The sequence below is a fragment of the Oncorhynchus keta genome, chromosome 1 (assembly GCF_023373465.1).
Source record: "Oncorhynchus keta strain PuntledgeMale-10-30-2019 chromosome 1, Oket_V2, whole genome shotgun sequence".
NCBI lineage: Eukaryota > Metazoa > Chordata > Actinopteri > Salmoniformes > Salmonidae > Oncorhynchus > Oncorhynchus keta.
Genome location: NC_068421.1, coordinates 49,110,200 through 49,133,469, shown reverse-complemented (window position 1 = coordinate 49,133,469; position 23,270 = coordinate 49,110,200). Strand labels below are relative to the sequence as shown.

General features: G+C 42.7%; 1 protein-coding gene across 2 annotated transcripts in view; it reads right to left on the bottom strand.

Annotated features, from left to right (window-relative positions):
• LOC118384519 (PEX5-related protein-like) overlaps nucleotides 1–23,270 on the bottom strand; it is a 160,265-nt gene that overhangs the window by 30,883 nt on the left and 106,112 nt on the right. For both annotated transcript variants that reach the window (XM_052526575.1, XM_052526577.1), the window contains 3 exons: nucleotides 14,541–14,744; nucleotides 3,724–3,847; nucleotides 2,168–2,261 (listed from right to left, as the gene is read on the bottom strand). In XM_052526575.1, the coding sequence (XP_052382535.1) occupies nucleotides 2,168–2,261; nucleotides 3,724–3,847; nucleotides 14,541–14,744 (422 nt within the window). The remainder of the gene's footprint in view (nucleotides 1–2,167; nucleotides 2,262–3,723; nucleotides 3,848–14,540; nucleotides 14,745–23,270) is intronic.

The following is a 23,270-nucleotide window of genomic DNA, read 5'->3' as shown; positions in this document are numbered from 1 at the left end:
CTCTCTTTGTGATGTATGCTCCCTCTCAGCACTCTAGGTCACCAGGCTGCTCGTTATGGCGCACACCTGTCACCATCGTTATGCGCACCTGCGCATCATTACTCACTTGGACTCCAGCACCTCGTTGATTACCTGCCCTATATCCAGCTGAAGTCGGAAGTTTACATACACTTAGGTTGGAGTCATTCAAACAAATTTCCTGTTAACAAACTATAGTTTTGGCAAGTCGGTTAGGACATCTACTTTGTGCATGACACAGGTAATAATTCACTGTATCATAATATATAATATAATTCCAGTGGATCAGAAGTTTACGTACACTAAGTTGACTGTGCCTATAAAACTTCTTAAGGCCCCTTAACAACATCCATTGAAAAGGCAGAGTGCGACATTCTAAAATATTTTAAAGAAATATTTAACTTTCATACATTCACAAGTGCAATACACCAAATTAAAGCTTAACTTCTTGTTAATCTACCCATGTCCGATTTTAAAAAAGGCTTTACAGCGAAAGCACACCATATGGTTATGTTAGGTCAGAGCCAAGTCACAAAAACATACAGCCATTTTCCAGCCATAGAGAGGAGTCACAAAAAGCAGAAATAGAGAGAAAATGAATCACTGACCTTTGATGATCTTCATCAGATAGCACTAATAGGACGTCATGTTACACAATACATGTAGGTTTTGTTCGATAAAGTTCATATTTATATCCAAAAATCTCAGTTTACATTGGCACGTTATGTTCAGTATTTATTTTTTTAATTTTTACCTTTATTTAACCAGGCAAGTCAGTTAAGAACATATTCTTATTCTCAATGACGGCCTGGGAAAAGTGGGTTAACTGCCTGTTCAGGGGCAGAATGACAGATTTGTACCTTGTCAGCTCGGGGGTTTGAACTCACAACCTTCCGGTTACTAGTCCAACGCTCTAACCACTAGGCTACGCTGCAAGTCAGTCGGTTCCCACAGCTGCCTGGCTGTCGCATTCTGATGACTAATCTGTTTTGTAAGGCCTCATGTCAGCTCTGCCATTACCTGTAACATCATATTTTCCATAGCTGGTCATTAGAAAGACCTGATTTATGCAAGGTCTAATTGAAGTTGGCTTATCTAGATATTAATGGCCTCCAGAGAATTAACTTTACCCAGGTTAATGCCACCGATTATGTCAAGCCAAAAGAAAAATAGTCAAGTTTCTTCCCAAACTTTCCAGGCAGTTCCACATGCTGTTGTGTACAATATGTCAAGGTACAGTAAAGCTGTAGGGAGGTGTGAAGGGTTTAAGTAGTTTTTCAGACAGCTTTTGTTCTATTCTAGACCAATACGCAAAAAGTCATTCAAACAAAGCATTCCTCTCGCAATACATTGCGTGTGTGAGCACCTGCCACTATTTACAACATCACTGGACTGAAACAACCACCGAAGATGGGGCATCTTTAATCCAAAATCTATTATTTAGTGATGTTGAAAGGTGATGCAAGCTTAGTTGGTCTGAGATACACTGTGGGCTCAAAGTAAGGCTACTGAATTATTCATGAGCTATTAATATAATAATGGGTGGATAGTAACAGGATCCTCATGCAAACTTGTGTAGAGACCACGAGCACTAAGAAGGGAAGCGCCTGACATTTGGACCTCGGAGCACCACAAAGAAACAATTTCAAAAGCCAACATGGGACTCTTCTTGTTTAACTGTTACCTTTGTTGCAGAACCAACACTTTAAATTAAAATTGTAAAAATTAAACTCAAATTACATTCTGTGGGGATGTCTGCTCGGTGCAAATGTCTTTCAATATCATAGGAAAGGATGCATAGAGAAGCTTACATGTCTTCCACTAATATACTGTCTGTTGAGCTGTAATGGAAGAATATGAGGTGTTACCAGAAGATGGCAGGTTGAAACATGGTCACAACACAGGGATCTAGTACATTGACTGGAATCAGGAGATTGGCATGACCGCTATGGTTTGTGTCCCAAAACCCTTCCATCCAACAAAGCATGTTGAGAGTCCTCTCAACATGTCACAAAGCAGCCTAACATGCTTCTAATCAAAACCATCTGTTTTTGAGGTGGGAAAAAAAAGTTAAACTCCAAATACTGTTGATTTCAAGTGCAGACAGAACAGACAATGGTCTGCAATGACTGCTCAGGACTCTGCTTACTTGAAATGCTAGAGCTGGCTCTGCCTCTGCTTTGGTATTCCCTTCCAATGAGTTCATGGAGGTTGCCTCTGGTTGTGTTTTGCAGTCTATGGACCTAAAGAGAAAGGACAATTAAATCAACAACAATAATAAAAAAAAAGATCCACTCTGCATTTCATTACTCCCTCAAAACGATTTAAGGTGCAATATGCAGAATTTGCTACCATGATTACGTATCGTGAATAATCATGTGTGAAAGTTAGACACACAAATACAATACCCCCCCAAGAAAAATGCTTACCTCCCCTGTTATTGTAAGTTTGAGAGGTTAGCACGTCTTGGGGGTACGATATTTGTGCTTCTGTAACTCTCTCATTCATGATTATCTGTAATCATGGCAGCATCCACATTAATGTAGAAGTGTTTTCGAAACATCTTCTATTCTTACTTACAATCAAAGTGACTCCAACGACAATTAATTGACCCAACTGTGGTTTGTAACTACAATGGTTTCCTGTTACCGATTTGGTAACAGAATTACAAGGTTTTAATCTCTTAATAATTGATAAACAAACTTTATCAGTAAAAACACTAATTGGTAGGTCTAACTTTACATGTTACTTCTGTGAACTTTCCTTTTCCCTCATGAGGGACATACATTTTAAAAATATCTTAAAGATATGTGGGGGGGTTTTATAACGGGATTACAAGGCACAAGGCAATGTTTAACTTACAGAAGGCAAATAATTGTGTTTATTAGTTGGCAGGGGTCTTTACTTCAATATTATTGGGATTTTATGTATTTATAATACCTTTAAGACTTTTTCCTGGTTGTTGTCTATACCACATTTTCCATATGTTTTACCAGAAATCAAAGCCTTTGCTTATTCCACTTTTTTTTAGATGGAAAATGGTTGGAAAATGTATATACAGTGCATTCGGAAAGTACATTTTGTTATGTTACAGCCTAATTCTAAAATAGATCAAATAGTTTATTTCCCTCATCAATCTATGCACATTAACCCCATAATGACAAAGCAAAAAAATTTGGCAAATGTATTAAAGGTAAAAAAACAGATACCTTATTTACATAAGTATTCAGACCCTTTGCTATGAGACTCGAAATTGAGCATCCTGTTTCCATTGATCCTCCTTGATTTTTCTACAACTTGATTGGAGTCCACCTATGGTAAATTCAATTGATTGGACATGATTTGGAAAGCCACACCTGTCTATATTAGGTCGCACAGTCCAGTCAATTGAATTTACCACAGATGGACTCCAATCAAGTTGTAGAAACATTTCAAGGAAAATAATTTGACACATTTTAGAGTAAGACCAAAGTAACAAAATGTGGAAAGAGTCAATAGGTCTGAATACTTTCCAGATGCACTGCATGCCTTAATTTCTCAAAAATATAGACTCTTAGCTTTCATTAGACACCCAATATAACATGCTCCTATGAACTGCTCATTTGTCCTTTTTGTTGTTGATGGAAATGCATGTGTGTGAACAAAACTGCAATTCAACAGATTTGGAACTGACTTAGATATAACAGGTGCAGGAAGGTTACTTACCACAGATGTTCGCTGGAGGAGTTTCTCGATGAATGTTGTCTTTCCAATTTCCACTTTCTGCTGCTGTTTCTTTCAGGGTGGAGGTTGAGCTCCTCCCATTTCTCCAAAGGAGAGGCAATGATGACTGGGAAGAGCAATCGTGGAGAAATCAGCTAACAGCAGGGTACAATACAACACAATCAGCTAAGGGGGAAAAAAACATTGCCATCTGGACAGAGTCGTGAGAGGGACATGAACTTTGCTTGTAAATGATACCCAGGGTTACACTTAAACTTTCTTTCATGACTCACTTGCTACGCATAATTAGAACTCATTTGAAGAGTAAAATACTTTAACCTCCTCAACTTGCTAATGGGAAACTAATCGTCTGTTACCTCTTAATGTATTTTAAGATGATCTGTTCATTACAGGCAATTGCCTGATCTTTCTTTGGACCATCTTGAACATGAACAAGGTCAACTCCATTGAACTTCATAGAGGAAACGTTTCATTAAGGGTAGGCAAGTCTGTTAAAGCATTTAGGAGACTGTGGACATGAGGCTAATACAGTTCCTGATTGAATTTTCTGAACATTTTTACAGATTTATAATCTACATATTAGGTAGTCATGAAATTCATGATGACATGATACAAAGTAAATTCTACATAAATATTGTCCATAAGAGAACCTCATTTAATTGTGCACGTAACAGCTCTGTCATACTACAGAGTGACAATGACCACTAAACATGGTTTCGGACATAAATTTAGTTGCGGTCCAACATCCAATTTAGATCATTATTTTCGGACAACCAAAACATTCTCCTGACTTGCCCAATAGTCAAGAGCTATTAAGAGTTTATAGTCCATCCCTTATATAGTGTGATTCCACGTCAGCTGGAGTAGAAACTATTTTTGGAATCTCAGAATGTTCTGGAAATTATCACATAGGAACTTCATTGGGAAGGATGTTTAACTTCTTACGGCTGAAATCTCGTTAACGGGATCGATATGACAACTGCCAGTGAAAGTGCAGGGCGCAAAATTCAAACAACAGAAATCTCATAAAAATTCCTCAAACATACAAGTATTTTACACAATTTCAATTTCAAAAAGGCTTTACGACGAAAGCACATCAAACGATTATGTTAGGCCAGCACCTAGTCACAGAAAAACATACAGCCATTTTTCCAGCCAAAGAGAGGAGTCAGAAAAAGCAGAAATAGAGATTAAATTAATCACTAACCTTTGATCTTCATCAGATGACACTCATAGGACTTCATGTTACACAATACATGTAGGTTTTGTTAGATAAAGTTCATATTTATATCCAAAAATCTCAGTTTACATTGCCGCGTTATGTTCAGTAATGTTGTGCCTAGAAAACATCCAGTGATTTTTCAGAGAGCCACATCAATTTACAAAAATACTCATAATAAACATTGATAAAAGATACAAGTGTTATGCATGGAATTATAGATCTACTTCTCCTTTAAAAAAAACTTTACGGAATAAGCATACCATGCAACACAAAAACAAGCCATACAGATACCCGCCATGTTGTGGAGTCAACAGAAGTTAGAAATAGCATTATAAATATTCACTTACCTTTGATCTTCATCAGAATGCACTCCCAGGAATCCCAGTTCCACAATAAATGTTTGTTTTGTTCGATAAAATCCATCATTTATGTCCAAATAGCTCCTTTTTGTTTTGTGCGTTAATTTCACAAATCCAAATTCATGAGGCGCTAGCACTAGGTCCAGACAAAGTCAAAAAAGTTACTTTACAGTTCATAGAAACATGTCAAGTGATCTATAGAATCAATCTTTGGGATGTTTTTAACATCAATCTTCAATGTTTTAAACGGAGAATTACTTTGTCTTTAGAAATGCAATGGAACGCAGCTAACTCTCACGGCCACGCGTGAGACTGAGCTCATGGCACTCTGCCAGACCTCTGGTTGAAACAGCTCTCATTCTCTCCCCCTTCACAGTAGAAGCCTCAAAAAAGGTTCTAAAGACTGTTGACATCTAGTGAAAGCCGTAGGAAGTGCAATCGGACCAAATTTACACTATCTTGGATAGGCAAAGAGTTGCAAAACTACAAACTTCAGATTTCCCACTTCCTGGTTGGATTATTTCTCAGATGTTTTTTTCTTCTGCCATATGAGTTCTGTTATACTCACAGACATCATTCTAACAGTTTTAGAAACTTCAGAGTGTTTTCTATCCAAATCTACTAATAATATGCATATCTTAGCTTCTGTGCCTGAGTAGCAGGCAGTTTACTTTGGGCACGCTTTTCATCCAAGCTACTCAATACTGCCCCCAGCCATAAGAAGTTAACAACATGCTTTTTACATTTGTATCATAAACAATTGATTTGAAAATTATGATTATATTTGCCATTTTAGACCCTATGACCTGTGCACCGCTCATGATGATACAGACAACATGTTGGTGTCATTATACTCGTTATAGTGTTCCTTCTTATAGTGGTTCTTATAGTGGTTCCTTATAGTGGTCCTTCTGTAGCTCAGTGGTCCTTCTGTAGCTCAGTTGGTAGAGCATGGCGCTTGTAACGCCAGGGTAGTGGGTTCGATCCCCGGGACCACCCATACGTAGAATGTATGCACACATGACTGTAAGTCGCTTTGGATAAAAGCGTCTGCAAAATGGCATATATTATTATATATTATATTATTCTCTCAAATATGGAGTATGTCTTGATACTGAAATACACGTTCACATTCATTTATTCAACATTAAACAGTGCGCCTTTCAATATGCATAAATCGCTCTGCCATTTCCTGGTTGTTAATATTCTAATGTCTGATTTCAGTTTGACAAAGCAAGCAAAAATATACAGTGCATTTGGAAAGCATTCAGACCCCTTCCCTTTTTCTAAATGTTGTTACATTACAGCCTTATTCTAAAATGGATGAAATAAAACCATTTCCTCATCAATTGGCCTTAGAGTGAGAGAGACACAGCTGCATGTGAGCTTTCGCATTTTTCAACATGTTTTTTTTTTTTTTTTACAAAAGGATAGATTTGGAGTTAGATACATTTAGATTTTTCAGCAGGGACATATGTAGGATGCTACCCTCCGTTGGATGCTAACCTTAACAACAAACCTACAACCTAATTTACGACAAAGGTACCTGGAGGGATGACTGCTACCAAGGATTCCTTCTTCCAAGCTATAGGGAGGGTGCTCTTGCAAACAAACAGCAGAGATGTGAGGACACCATCCAACTTGGAACTGAGTGAGTCACGTTTAGTCTGATGCTATTTTTAAAGCCAAGAAGAGAAAAAATGAAATATAAAGTACATTACAATGATAGATTTTACTTTATGGGGTCTGAATGCTGAGTTAAGTGTAACGATATACCCTGAGAGTCGGGAAGCAAGTTCAGGGAGTGAATACATTTAATAAATAAACAAACATGAACTAAACAAGAAACACAAACAGTGCACCGACATAAAACAGAAACAATAACACCTGGAGAAGGAACCAAAGGGAGTGACATAAATAGGGCAGGTAATCAAGGAGGTGATTAAGTCCAGGGGAGTGTCAATAAGCGTTGGTGCGCGTGACGATGGTGAACACGTGTGCATAATAATCAGCAGTTTGGTGACCAAGAGGCCAGAGAGCGAGTATACGTGACATTAAGTCTGCCAGGCTTGCTAGCACAGACCAGATACAACTTCAATTAGCACTGCGGTGTGAAGTGAGAGGTTTTGGGGCCCAACAAGTGGCAGGAGTCTCTCGCAGCCTGCCCCACCCAAATCCAGAGGCCATTGAAGCCCCCTCTCGCTGTTCAGAGACCATTCACTGGCATTATTTACAAGAAATCTGCCTCCAGAAATAAATGCTTCTCCCAGATGGGAGTGACACCTACTCCCGTTGCCTGCTGCATTGCTGATTGGATTCCACCTGGTCATCTGTTCACCATCTGCCCTGGCCTGTCTCCCCTTGTACAGGTACCCCTAACACAGTCCCCCCTCTAGCACACACACTGTTTAAATATATATATATATAACTTGGCAAGTTGGTTAAGAACAAATTCTTATTTACAATGACAGCCCAGGAACAGTGGGTTAACTGCCTTGTTCATGGGCAGAACAACAGATTTTTGACCTTGTCAGCTCGGGGATTCGATCCACCAACCTTTCAGTTACTGGCCCAACACTCTAACCACTAGGCTACCTGCCACCCCTGTTGGGGTGAGTGACTCTGAACTTAAAATGGCTAGCTCCAAGTTGTTATTTATGAAAATTTTTCTTGTGCATTTTGCTATTTGCCTCATGACTTCTGCATGCTTTGTTGACTATGAACGTTCTTGTTTACCCAACCGTGAGACAGACTGTTTGTTCCCACACTCTGGACTCTGACCCTCTATTGGTTACACTGACTTTTGGCCTCCCATCCTATTCCAACCACCTCTCGCTGGCTTTGTATTCATGTTACATGATGAAATTGCTGTACAATAGGATCTTGTTGCCTTCTAATGCACATTCAAATGTCATAAATCAACACTGCAGAGCACTCCCTGTCCTCTGTTGGGGTGGTGTCAATCTTTACCAAGGATCACAATTTGATTTACTGGTTTAAAATAGCTCTTTGTTGACTGTTGCTGGGTGATTATTGTCCTCCACCAGCACCGGCCTGTACCCTACCTGCTCTAAGCTCTCTCCTGACCCCTTACACTAAGTCTGAATTTGTCCTTCTAGGTGACCTAAACTGGGACATGCCTAAACCACCTGAACAAGTCCTAAAGCAATGGGACTCCCTAAATATTTCTCAGATTATTACCAGTACCACAAGGTATGACTCCAAACACCCAGAAAAGGCAACTCTCCTCGATGTTATCCTCACAAATAATCCTGATAGGTATCCAGAACACCGCAGCCCATCTGGTGTTCAACCTTCCCAAGTTCTCTCACGTCACCCCGCTCCTCCGCTCTCTCCACTGGCTTCCAGTTGAAGCTCGCATCCGCTACAAGACCATGGTGCTTGCCTACGGAGCTGTGAGGGGAACGGCACCTCAGTACCTCCAGGCTCTGATCAGGCCCTACACCCAAACAAGGGCACTGCGTTCATCCACCTCTGGCCTGCTCGCCTCCCTACCACTGAGGAAGTACAGTTCCCGCTCAGCCCAGTCAAAACTGTTCGCTGCTCTGGCCCCCAATGGTGGAACAAACTCCCCACGACGCCAGGACAGCGGAGTCAATCACCATCTTCCGGAGACACCTGAAACCCCACCTCTTTAAGGAATACCTAGGATAGGATAAAGTAATCCTTCTCACCCCCCCCTCCCTTAAAAGATTTAGATGCACTATTGTAAAGTGGCTGTTCCACTGGATGTCATAAGGTGAATGCACCAATTTGTAAGTCGCTCTGGATAAGAGCGTCTGCTAAATGACTTAAATGTAAATGTAAATGTATCAGTCTGGTGTTTTCTGTAATGACCTTAGTGATCACTGTTTTACAGCAAGTGTTCATAATGGCTGCTCAGTGAAACGACCTGTCCTGATTTGTCATAGACGCTTGCTAAAAAACGAATGAGCAAGCCTTCCTTGAACTGGCCTCTGTAAAATGGTATAGCATCAGCTTGATCCCCTCTGTCGAAGACGCTTGGACCTTCTTTTTAAAAATATTTTCAGTGGTATTGTTAACACGCCCCCATGAAGAGAATGAGAATTAAAAACCGGTCTAGCCCCTGGTTCGACTGTGATCTTGCAGAGTTACTCCACCTCAAGAATGGCATTTGGTGAAAGGCTCGGCACACACGCATACATAGGCTGACTGGCTCTCGTTCAGGCAAATGAGAAATAAGTGCACTCAGTCTATCCGGAAGGCCAAAGTTAGTTACTTTAAGGAGCAGTTCTCTCTCTGTGGGTTTAACTCCAAGAATTTCTGGAAAACAGTTAAAGCCCTGGAGAATAAACCCTCCTCCTCACAACATGTCCCTTAATCTCTTTAATCACCACTTAATTAAGTCACTTCATTAATTTGGCTGAGTCAAATTCCAATTTGACTCAGCCATGCCTCCTTCCCCGCCCAACATTTCCTCATCTCCCATCCCTTCTAACGCAATTAGCCCCGACGCTCCTCTTTAAGGTTGCTGCCCCTATCATCACCAAGCCTATCTCTGACCGTCTCTCCTCTCTGGGGAGGTTCTCATTGCTTGGAAGGCAGCCACGGTTTGTCCTTTATTTAAAGCGGGTGATCAAGTTGATCCTACCTATTATAGGCCTATTTCTATTTCGCCCTGTTTATCAAAAGTATTGGAAAAACTTGTCAATAAGCATCTGACTGGCTTTGATGTCTATAGTATTCTCTCTGGTATGCAATCTGGTTTCCTCTCAGATTATGGATGTCACTGCAACCTTAAAGGTCCTCATGTCACCATTGCCCTTGATTCTAAGGGCAATGGTGCTATTTTTATTGACTTGACCAAAGCTTTTGATACGGTAGACCATTCCATTCTTGTGGGCCGGCTAAGGAGTATTGGTGTCTGAGGGGTCTTTGGCCTGGTTTGCTAACTACCTCTCTCAAAGAGTGCAGTGTATAAAGTCAGAACATCTGCTGTCTCAGCCACCTCCTGTCCCCAAGGGAGTACCGCAAGGCTTGATCCTAGGCCCCATGCTCCTCTCAATTTACATCCACAACAGCTCAGGCAGAAGGAAGCTCTCTCATCCATTCATATGCAGATGATAGTGTTATACTCAGCTGGCTCCTCCCCGGATTTTGTGTTAAATGCTCTACAACAAAGCTTTGTTAGTGTCCAACAAACTTTCTGTCCTTAACCTTGTTCTGAACACCTCCAAAACAAAGGTGATGTGGTTTGATAAGAAGAATGCCCCTCTCCCCATCGTTGTTATTACTACCGCTGAGGGTTTAGAGCTTGAGGTAGTCACCTCATACAAGTACTTGGGAGTATGACAAGAGAGTACACTGTCCTTCTCTCAGCACATATCAAAGCTGCAGGCTAAAGTTAAATCTAGACTTGGTTTCCTCTATCGTAATCGCGCCTCTTTCCACCCCTTCTGCCAAACTAACCCTAATTCAGATGACTATCCTACCCATGCTAGATGAGACGTAATTTATAGAGCAGCAGGTAAAGGTTCTAGCGACTAGATGTCTTTTACCATTTGGCCATCAGATTTGACACCAATGCTCCTTATAGGACACATCACTGCACTCTATATGCCTCTCTAAACTGGTCATCTCTCTATACCCGTCACAAGACCAACTGGTTGATGCTTATTTATAAAACCCTCTTAGGCCTCACTCCTCTCTATCTGAGATATCAACTACAGCCCTCATCCTCCACATACAACACCTATTCCGCCAGTCACATTCTGTTAAAGGTCCCCAAAGCACACGCATCCCTGGATCGCTCGTCTTTTCAGTTCGCTGCAGCTAGCGACTGGAATGAGCTGCAACACTCAAACTGGACAGTTATCTCAATCTCTTCATTCAATGACTCAATCATGGACACTCTTACTGACAGTTGTGGCTGCTTTGCATGATGTATTGTAGTCTCTACCTTCTTGCCCTTCATGCCCTTGTCTGTGCCCAATAATGTTTGTACCATGTTTTGTGCTGCTACCATGTTGTGTTGCTGCCACGTTGTGTTGCTACCATGCTGTGTTGTCATAGGTCTGTCTTTATGTAGTGTTGTAATGTCTCTTTTGTCAAGATGTGTGTTTTTGTCCTATATTTTTTATTTAAAAAATATACATATTAATCCCAGCACTCGTCCCCGCAGCAGGCCTTTCGCCTTTTGGTAGGCAGTCATTGTAAATAAGAATTTGTTCTTAACTGAAATGCCTAGTTAAATAAAGGCTAAATAGATTTCTTTATCTATTTTATCTACACACAATACCCCATATCGAAGCAAAAAAGGGATTTACTTAAGTATTCAGACCCTTGGCTGTGAGACTCGAAATTGAGTTCTGGTGCATCCTGTTTTCATTGATCATCCTTGAGATGTTTCTACAACTTGATTGGAGTCCACCTGTGGTAAAATCAATTGATTGGACATGATTTGGAAAGGCACACACCTGTCTATATAGGGTCCCACAGTTGACAGTGCATGTCAGAGCAAAAACCAAGCAATGAGGTTGAAGGAATTGTCTGTGGAGCTCTGAGACAGGATATTGTGTCGAGGCACAGATATGGGGAAAGGTACCAAAAAATGTCTGCAGCATTGAAGGCCCCCAAGAACACAGTGGCCTCCCATCATTCTTAAATGGAAGAAGTTTGGAACCCCCAAGACTCTTCCTAGAGCTGACCACCTGGCCAAACTGAACTATCAAGGGAGAAGGGCCAAGGTCAGGGAGGTGACCAAGAACCAGATGGTCAATCTGACAGAGCTCCAGAGTTCCTCTGTGGAGATGGGAGAACCTTCCAGAGGGACAACCATCTCTGCAGGCACTCCACCAATTAGGCCTTTCTGGTAGAGTAGCCAGACGGAAGCCACTCCTCAGTAAAAGGCACATGACAGCTCACTTAGACTTTGCCAAAAGGCACCAAAAGGACTCTCAGACCATGCGGAACAAGATTCTCTGTTCTGATGAAACCAAGATTGAACTCTTTGGCCTGAACGCCAAGCGTCACATCTGGAGGAACCTGGCACCACCCTTACGGTGAAGCATGGTGGTGGTAGGGACTGGGAGACTAGTCGGATCGAGGGAAAGGTGAAAAGAGCAAAGTACAGAGATCCTTGATGAAAAACTGCCCCAGACCGTTTAGGACCTCAGACTGGAGCGAAGGTTCACCTTCCAACAGGATAACAACCCTAATCAAACAGCTAAGACAACCAAGGAGTGGCTTCGGGATAAGTATATATATGCCATTTAGCAGACGCTTTTATCCAAAGCGACTTACGATGTGTGCATACATTCTACGTATGGGTGGTCCCGGGAATCGAACCCACTACCCTGGCGTTACAAGCGCCATGCTCTACCAACTGAGCTACAGAAGGACCAAGTCTCTGAATGTCCTTGAGTGGAGAATCCCCGAATACAGGTGTGCCAAACTTGTAGCATCATAGCCAAGAAGATTCAAGGTTGTAATCATTTCAACAAAGTACTGATTAAAGGGTCTTACTTACATAAATGTGATATTTCAGTTTTTTGCAGAAATGTCTTACCTGTTTTTGCTTTGTCTTTATGGTGTATTGTGTGTAGATTGAGTGGGGGGGGGGGGGGGGATGATTTAATTAATTTGAGAATAATGCTGAAAAAGTCAAGGGGTCTGAATACACTGTATAGAGAATCATTATACTATCTAAACCGCTGTGAAAAATATTGTCCATAACCTAAAATATTGTATTTTCAGCCGTTTGAAGCTAGTGTACAAAACTGAAACTAAAAGACGGAAAAACCAAACTTAAGGGAAGCAGAGAAATAGCGCACATAGAATAGATCTACCGCTTCTTAGACTTTCTTTCAATGAGAATGACAGATGAGAATGACTTTGGAATTTTGTCGAGTTGCCCAAAAAGTTACATACTGTATCTTATTTGTAACAATATACTCTTCAAACACGTCAAATTTACAGAGTGGGCTCTCTGGTTCTTTTTAATGATATGACCCATTTCTTAAAATAGTAATTGACATTATAGGTCATTAACCAATCACAGCCCTCCTTTAGGATTGCACATTCTGCAAGTCACAAGCAATCTATTTTCCCATTCACTGTGTTGGTGGTGCTCATAAAATGTATCATACTTTAGAATGAGCAAAGAGGTCACTCTTTGACTACTTTGATGTACTGTAAAGTATATTGTTCCAAACAATGTCTAAAAATGAACACAATCAAAATAGTGTCGATATTAATCGTGTCGATATTAATATTATTATTTTTTCGTTTCCCCCCCCTTTTTCTCCCCAATTTTGTGGTGTCCAATTGGTAGTTAGTCTTGTCCCATCGCTGCAACTCCCGTTCGGACTCAGGAGAGGCAAAGGTCGAGAGCGGTGTGTCCTCCAAAACACACCCCAGCCAAGCGCTTCTTGACACAATGCCTTCTTAAACCCGGAAGCCAGCCGCACCAATGTGTCAGAGCTCTGTACACCTGGCGACCGTGTCAGCGTGCATTGTGCCCAGCCCGCCACAGGAGTTGCTAGTACGCGATGGGACAAGAACATCCCTGCTAGCCAAAACCTCTCCTAACCCGGACGACGCTGGACCAATTGTGCGCCGCCCCATGGGTCTCCCAGTCGCGGCCGGCTGCAGCGGAGCCTGGATTCGAACCAGGAGCTCTAGTGGCACAGATAGCACTGTGATGTAGTGCCTTAGACCACTGTGCCACTCAGGAGGCCCAATATTAGTATTTTTAATGTTGAATAAATGTATATGATTTATTTTCTATCGCACTATAAGGAATATAATGACACCAAGATGTTGTCTGTATCATGTATCATCGGCTCTTACAGGAGGCATGTTTAGGTCTTAAAAGGGCCTAAAATTGGCACTTTCATCACGATAAAAAAAAAAATGCTTTTTACATTTCAAACATCCTTCCTTCCAATGATGTTTCTATGTGAGAATTGCCAATACAATCTTGTCCATTTGTAGTGAATCCTTATTTATAGTGAATCCTTATTTCATATACAGTATTTTATTTATAGTGTATCCTTATTTCATATACAGTATTTTTGGTGTATATATACCAAAAATACTGTATATGAAATAAGGATACACTATAAATGGACAATAGTTTCATTTACATTTACATTTAAGTCATTTAGCAGACGCTCTTATCCAGAGCGACTTACAAATTGGTTTCAGTGGTGAACCATCTGCTCCAGTGCTTGTACCTGAGTCGGGAGTGTGTGAGCTGGGGGCAGTCTGTTCCACAGCCACCCGGATCAGCTCTGTCTCATCTGTTGTCGTCTTTCGGTGAGGCCCATTCTTGGGCCCTTCCCCATGCGACGACGACAGAGGGCTCTTCTTGTCCTGTTTGCTGTTCATTCTCTCTCCGGGCTCGCTGAGGTCCAGTAGGTCCAATGTGGAGGTCAGAACTGGAAGGGTAGATCATACTAGTTTAGATTCTTAGTATACAGTTCAAATATTTTCTTTACAGGGAGACTCATCTCCCTAAACAAAGCTGTCACGATGTACGGATTAACATTCCTCAACAAACTGGAGTCTTTGACAATTTTTAGGGCCTTCCTCTGACACCACCTGGTATAGAGGTCTTGGATGGCAAGGAGCTCGGCCTCAGTGATGTACTGGGCTGTTTCCCACTATCCTCTGTAGCACCTTGCGATCGGATTCCAAACAGTTGTCATACCAGGCGGTGATGCAACCTGTTAAGATTATCTCAATGGTGCAGCTTCAGAACTTTTCGATGATCTGAGGGCCCATGCCAAAACATTTTCCGCATTTTGAGAGGGAATAGGCGTTGTTGTGCTCTCTTCACGACTGTGTTGATGTATGTGGATCCTGATAGTTTCTTAGTGATGTGGACACGAAGGAACTTGAAGCCCTCGACTTGTTCGACAGACCGCAAAGACACAATGAATGCTTTTTTTCCCAGGTTAATGTACATTTAACTGCTCACAGCATATAGTATGTGAATGAAAAGGCCCTTCCCGTCTTCATAATTATGTGCTGATAGGTTTCATTAGAATAAAGGTAAGAACAGTGCCATAACTACTTAGTCAGATGGCATATTAGACATCTATACAGATGAAGAACTAAATGTATTGCTCTGATTTCACTGGCCATATAAAATACACTGAGAATTTGAGAATTTAGTCCAACCGACCTCACAACCGAAGACCACGTGTAACTACACCAGCCCAGGACCTCCACATCCGGCTTCTTCACCTGCAAGATCGTCTGAGACCAGCCACCCGGACAGCTGATGAAACCGAGGAGTATTTCTGTCTGTAATAAATCCCTTTTTGTGAGTAAAAAACTCATTCTGATTGGCTGGGTCTGGCTCCCCAGTGGGTGGGCACTTACCGTCTGGCTGCCAAGTGGGTAGGCCTATGCTCTCCGAGGCCCACCCATGGCTGCGCCCCTGCCCAGTCATGTGAAAGCGATAGATTAGGGCCTGATGAATTCATTTCAATTGACTGACTTCCTCATATGAACTGTAACTCAGTAAAATCATTGAATTTGTTGCATGTTCCATTTATATTTTTCGTCAGTGTATATATGATGGTTCTGCAGTATTCAGCCCCTGTGTGTACACAAATCTCCCGGTATTTAACACACTGCTGTTTTATCACAAACAAACGGGATGATCCTCTGAATGTAATCTGTAGATAATTAGAGTGTTTTTCCCCTCCTGATATCTCTGTGCTCCTCAAAAGATAAATGCAATTAGAAATCAGAGGAAAAACTTGTGGGAGATGGAGATGTTGTCTGAAGTGTTATCAGTGTCAGGAGAAAAGCCAGATGTGCTGAAAGAAATCAAGACGGACAAACTGTTTGGGTACCCTTGCGTCTACTTGATGATGATGATGATAATGCCTTGAAAAGAAGTCCTCCATATAGTCTTTCTAGCTGAAGGCATATTAGATGTGTATGTATACGAAGGATAGTATACCGTCTCTATCATAGTGTGCTGAGCATCACTATTCATTAATTTCATTGATTCATTTCTACATCGTCATGGTCATCTAAGGGTTCCCATGTGTTTCTATTATATTTTTGGAGGATGATGTCAGCTAACCTTCTGACCACTGCTTTCAACAACCTTAACATAATGTTTTAGAGTGCTAAAGATTCCTTATTGCAGTTTATTGTGGTCAGGTAAAGTCTGGTTTCTGTGAATCGTGATCGAGAACAATGATATCAATGGATCTTTTGCAAGCCTTTTTTCTAGGCTATTGGAGATCAAATTGTCTATTGCTATTGTCAAGGACTGAGGTTTGTCTTAGACTTTTGTAACGAAACAGCTCAACCTGTGGATATTACCGAGAAAGTGAGTCGCTGTTGTTTCCACTCACTAATCCTCTGCTGAGCCACTGACCTTCAATTGGGAACCTGCAGACTGTCATTTTGAATCATCCCAATCCACTCAGTGTGAGGACACAGCGGGAATTAGATGTGAACTTCTGACTTCAGCTAAAACAGGCATGCTTGTGCCCATACTTTTAGTTACAGTACTTCCCTCAGCACACTAATAGCAGGATTAAGTGGTCGTGTCTTTTATTGTTTGCAATATTGTTAATGTAATTTAATTATGCCAATGTGTTTTCATCAATTGAAAACCCTTAATCTATTTTATGAGAATTTATAAGATTCTTGTTTGCATAAAATAGACGCAGACCAGTCTTTCAATAATAGGTAACACAATTTATTCTCGGAGCGCGCTCCCACTTAACCACGAGCAACAGTTTATATACAGATCATGACGTCATTTCATTGCTTTAACAGAATCCCCTCCTCTCGACCGGGACAAAGTGAGGTGAAAAGTTCATTCTAACTTACTAACACACTCCCAGGTAACTTTTGACCCCTCAACATTATCGATCACCACTGAGCTGACAGTTTTAATTAACAGAAAACCTAGGAATGCATTCACTGTCTTATCTAAAAAACCCAGAGCTAAGTTTCTGTAGGTTCAACGCTAGGTTAACGACCTTATGTGTTTACACAGTCCCCAACCCATTCGTTTCTTCCTAGTTGGAATGATGTTCTATAACTTGAATTACTCCATGTCCGTGTCACACAATCCCTTCTTATGAACTCATATTGTTAATCAGATATAATAAAACAGAGTATAAGTTTACTTAGTTACAATTCTATTTAAAAATGACTATTGTTTATTCATTTATTCATAATAATTCCAACAAATATGCATTTAGCATATCAAATATAACAATAACACAATCCCCCTGACATAACTTCTTTAGTGGAGGAAAATTCCCACTGGAGTGTCATGGTTGCCCTCTATTACATGAACTTCTGTCAATTTCCATATTGTTACGCTTACCCTTTTCATATACAGACAAATATATGTATTTTTGCCTTTATACACTGCTCAAAAAAATAAAAGGGAACTTTTAAACAACACAATGTAACTCCAAGACAATCACAATTCTGTGAAATCAAAGTGTCCACTTAGGAAGCAACACTGATTGACAATAAATTTCACATGCTGTTGTGCAAATGGAATAGATAACAGGTGGAAATTATAGGCAATTAGCAAGACACCCCCAATAAAGGAGTGGTTCTGCAGGTGGTGACCACAGACCACTTCTCAGTTCCTATGCTTCCTGGCTGATGTTTTGGTCACTTTTGAATGCTGGGGGTGCTTTCACTCTAGTGGTAGCATGAGACGGAGTCTACAACCCACACAAGTGGCTCAGGTAGTGCAGCTCATCCAGGATGCCACATCAATGTGAGCTGTGGCAAGAAGGTTTGCTGTGTCTATCAGCGTAGTGTCCAGAGCATGGAGGCGCTACTAGGAGACAGGCCACTACATCAGGAGACGTGGAGGAGGCCGTAGGAGGGCAACAACCCAGCAGCAGGACCGCTACCTCTGCCTTTGTGCAAGGAGGAGCACTGCCAGAGCCCTGCAAAAGGACCTCCAGCAGGACTGGCCCGCCCGTTCCCCAGACCTGAATCCAATTGAGCACATCTGGGACATCATGTCTCGCTCCATCCACCAATGCCACGTTGCACCACAGACTGTCCAGGACTTGGCAGATGCTTTAGTCCAGGTCTGGGAGGAGATCCCTCAGGAGACCGCCACCTCATCAGGAGCATGCCCAGGCGTTGTAGGGAGGTCATACAGGCACGTGGAGGCCACACACACTACTGAGACTCATTTTGATTTGTTTTAAGGACATTACATCAAAGTTGGATCAGCCTGTAGTGTGGTTTTCCACTTTAATTTTGAGTGTGACTCCAAATCCAGACCTCCATGGGTTGATTATTTTTTTAATTTTTTTAAATTTATTTTACCTTTATTTAACCAGGTAGGCAAGTTGAGAACAAGTTCTCATTTACAATTGCGACCTGGCCAAGATAAAGCAAAGCAGTTCGACAGATACAACGACACAGAGTTACACATGGAGTAAAACAAACATACAGTCAATAATACAGTATAAACAAGTCTATATACAATGTGGGCAAATGAGGTGAGAAGGGAGGTGCAAAGGAGCAAAATAAATAAATAAATTAAATACAGTTGGGAAAGAGGTGGATAATTTGTGTGATTTTGTTGTCAGCACATTCAACTATGTAAAGAAAAAAGTATTTAATAAGAATATTTCATTCATTCAGATCTAGGATGTGTTATTTTAGTGTTCCCTTTATTTTTTGAGCAGTGTATATCGGAAAGGGGTAGGGGGGTAAAACAATTACATGGTATATTAAAACCCACCTCAAGTCCTAATCATGTAACATTATTTTCACAGACCCTGTAACCAAAGAACAGGTACGGGGTCATAAAATGGATCTTGGTTTTTATGCAGGGAAATTCATTAACACTCTTATTACCCACTCTCCAAGATGGCGTAGCAGTCGGACGTGTGTTTTGTCTTGTCCCGTCCTGTCTAGTGTAAATATAGTTTTCTTCGTTTTTTTTCTGTATATATTTCGTACATATTTTAATCTCACTTTCCAACTAGAGCTGAATATACTCTCCTGCAACCCGCATCACCCAATGTGGTACGGATCTGCTTTTTCTATACTTTACTTTAGAACCGGAACCCCCATCAGAAGCTAGCCAGCTAACTAGCTACTAGCTAGTACTCAGTTAGCCATTGCTAGCGGTCTTCAAAGCTAACTAGGACACCAGCGCGACATCAACCCAGAGCATATCAGACTGCTCTTTCTCTACCACATCTCCGGATTCCTACCGCAAGCTCTGAACCTTTACACCGGATCATCGCAACTAGCTAGCTGCAATCCGAGTGGCTACTCCTGGCTAACGTCTCTGTCCCAAAACAAGCACCAGCCTTGAGCTAGCCTCGAGCTAAGCCCATCTCCCGACTAGCCGAAGAGGCCCAACAATACCTCTTTTGCCAATTGGCCTGGACCCTTTACTGCCGACACGGAGCCCCGCCGATCCATCACGACTGGTCCGCCGACATAATCGTCCGAGGTGGTTTCAACAGGCTTTTTCGTTGCGACATCGCCAAAGATCCATCTGCTGGCCAAGGCCCGCAAGCTTTCTGAAACGCTGTGTCTCCAGCTCACCTAGCGTACTAGAGCACCTGTAGCATACTCCTGGGCTACAATTACCCGGGCCCACGACCGGTCTGTCGATGTCACCGCATGAAGAGGAATAAACAGACTCACCCCATCGCGACGTCCCCCAAAGGTTAACTCTCTAGCCCTCGCTATCTCCCTGCTTGCTAATTCGGCCTGCTAACGGCTAGCTTGTCTAGCCCGGGCCTACGAACTGTTAGCTTGTTAGCACAGGCCTGCTAACCATCTGAATCACCGCATCCCAAACACTCTGAACCCATTTACTTTCTATTTCTTTTTGATTTTTATTTTGTTTATACGTTCCGGAAACCTGCCTCACCCACTGTGATACGGAATCGCTATTACTTTTAATTTTTATTTTATTTTTATGACACACTCAAGAACCTCCAGACGCTAACCAGCTAACTAGCTACAAGCTATTTAGTCATTGTTAGTTTTTTTTTAACACCTGGATAACACTCGCCAGCCCAGCTTCCCTGCCCATCCACCGCTGCCCCTGGACACTGATCTCTTGGCTACATAGCTGACGCACGCTGGACTGTCCATTAATCACGGTACCCCATTCTGCTTGTTTGTTAATCTGTCGGCCCAGTTGCCTAGTCAACGCCATTTTACCTGCTGTTTGTTGTGCTAGCTGATTAGCCTCGCCTACTGTTTTTAGCTAGCTTTCCCAATTCAACACCTGTGATTACTGTATGCCTCGCTGTATGTCTCTCTCAAATGTCAATATGCCTTGTATACTGTTGTTCAGGTTAGTTATCAATGTTTTAGTTCACAATGGAGCCCCTAGATCCACTCTGCATACCCCTGTTACCTCCTTTGTCCCACCCCCCACACATGCGGTGACCTCACCCATTACAACCAGTATGTCCAGAGATACAACCTCTCTCATCATCACCCAGTGCCTGGGCTTACCTCCGCTGTACCCGCACCCCACCATACCCCTGTCTGCGCATTATGCCCTGAATATATTCTACCATGCCCAGAAACCTGCTCCTCTTACCCTCTGCCCCCAACGCTCTAGGCGACCAGTTTTGATAGCCTTTAGCCGCACCCTCATACTACTCCTTCTCTGTTCCGCGGGTGATGTGGAGGTAAACCCAGGCCTGCATGTCCCCAGGTACCCTCATTTGTTGACTTCTGTGATCGAAAAAGCCTTGGTTTTATGCATGTCAACATCAGAAGCCTCCTCCCTAAGTTTGTTTTACTCACTGCTTTAGCACACTCTGCTAACCCTGATGTCCTTGCCGTGTCTGAATCCTGGCTCAGGAAGGCCACCAAAAATTCAGAGATTTCCATACCCAACTATAACATCTTCCGTCAAGATAGAACTGCCAAAGGGGGCGGAGTCGCAGTCTACTGCAGAGATAGCCTGCAAAGTAATGTCATACTTTCCAGGTCCATACCCAAACAGTTTGAACTACTAATTTTGAAAATTACTCTCTCCAGAAACAAGTCTCTCACTGTTGCCGCCTGCTACCGACCCCCTCAGCTCCCAGCTGTGCCCTGGACACCATTTGTGAATTGATCGCCCCCCATCTAGCTTCAGAGTTTGTTCTGTTAGGTGACCTAAACTGGGATATGCTTAACACCCCGGCAGTCCTACAATCTAAGCTAGATGCCCTCAATCTCACTCAAATCATCAAGGAACCCACCAGGTACAACCCTAACTCTGTAAACAAGGGCACCCTCATAGACGTCATCCTGACCAACTGGCCCTCCAAATATACCTCTGCTGTCTTCAACCAGGATCTCAGCGATCACTGCCTCATCGCCTGTATCCGCCACGGAGCCGCAGTCAAACGACCACCCCTCATCACTGTCAAACGCTCCCTAAAACACTTCTGTGAGCAGGCCTTTCTAATCGACCTGGCCCGGGTATCCTGGAAGGACATTGACCTCATCCCGTCAGTTGAGGATGCATGGTCATTCTTTAAAAGTAACTTCCTCACCATTTTAGATAAGCATGCTCCGTTCAAAAAATGCAGAACCAAGAACAGATACAGCCCTTGGTTCACTCCAGACCTGACTGCCCTCGACCAGCACAAAAACATCCTGTGGCGGACTGCAATAGCATCGAATAGCCCCCGTGATATGCAACTGTTCAGGGAAGTCAGGAACCAATACACGCAGTCAGTCAGGAAGACTTCAGGCAGAAGTTTGCATCCTGTAGCTCCAACTCCAAAAAGTTCTGGGACACTGTGAAGTCCATGGAGAACAAGAGCACCTCCTCCCAGCTGCCCACTGCACTGAGGCTAGGAAACACGGTCTCCACCGATAAATCCATGATTATCGAAAACTTCAATAAGCACTTCTCAACGGCTGGCCATGCCTTCCGCCTTGGCTACTCCAACCTCGGCCAACAGCTCCGCCCCCCCGTAGTTCCTCACCCAAGCCTCTCCAGGTTCTCCTTTACCCAAATCAAGATAGCAGATGTTCTGAAAGAGCTGCAAAACCTGGACCCGTACTAATCAGCTGGGCTTGACAATCTGGACCCGCTATTTCTGAAACTATCTGCCGCCATTGTCGCAACCCCTATTACCAGCCTGTTCAACCTCTCTTTCATATCGTCTGAGATCCCCAAGGATTGGAAAGCTGCCGCAGTCATCCCCCTCTTCAAAGGGGGAGACACCCTGGACCCAAACTGTTATAGACCTATATCCATCCTGCCCTGCTTATCTAAGGTCTTCGAAAGCCAAGTCAACAAACAGGTCACTGACCATCTCGAATCCCACCGTACCTTCTCCGCTGTGCAATCTGGTTTCCGAGCCGGTCATGGGTGCACCTCAGCCACACTCAAGGTACTAAACGATATCATAACCGCCATCGATAAAAGACAGTACTGTGCAGCCGTCTTCATCGACCTCGCCAAGGCTTTCGACTCTGTCAATCACCATATTCTTATCGGCAGACTCAACAGCCTCGGTTTTTCGGATGACTGCCTGCCTGGTTCACCAATTACTTTGCAGACAGAGTTCAGTGTGTCAAATCGGAGGGCATGCTGTCCGGTCCTCTGGCAGTCTCTATGGGGGTGCCACAGGGTTCAATTCTCGGGCCGACTCTTTTCTCTGTATATATCAATGATGTTGCTCTTGCTGCGGGCGATTCCCTGATCCACCTCTACGCAGACGACACCATTCTATATACTTTCGGCCCGTCATTGGACACTGTGCTATCAAACCTCCAAACGAGCTTCAATGCCATACAGCACTCCTTCCGTGGCCTCCAACTGCTCTTAAACGCGAGTAAAACCAAATGCATGCTTTTCAACCGATCGCTGCCTGCACCCGCATGCCCGACTAGCATCACCACCCTGGATGGTTCCGACCTTGAATATGTGGACATCTATAAGTACCTAGGTGTCTGGCTAG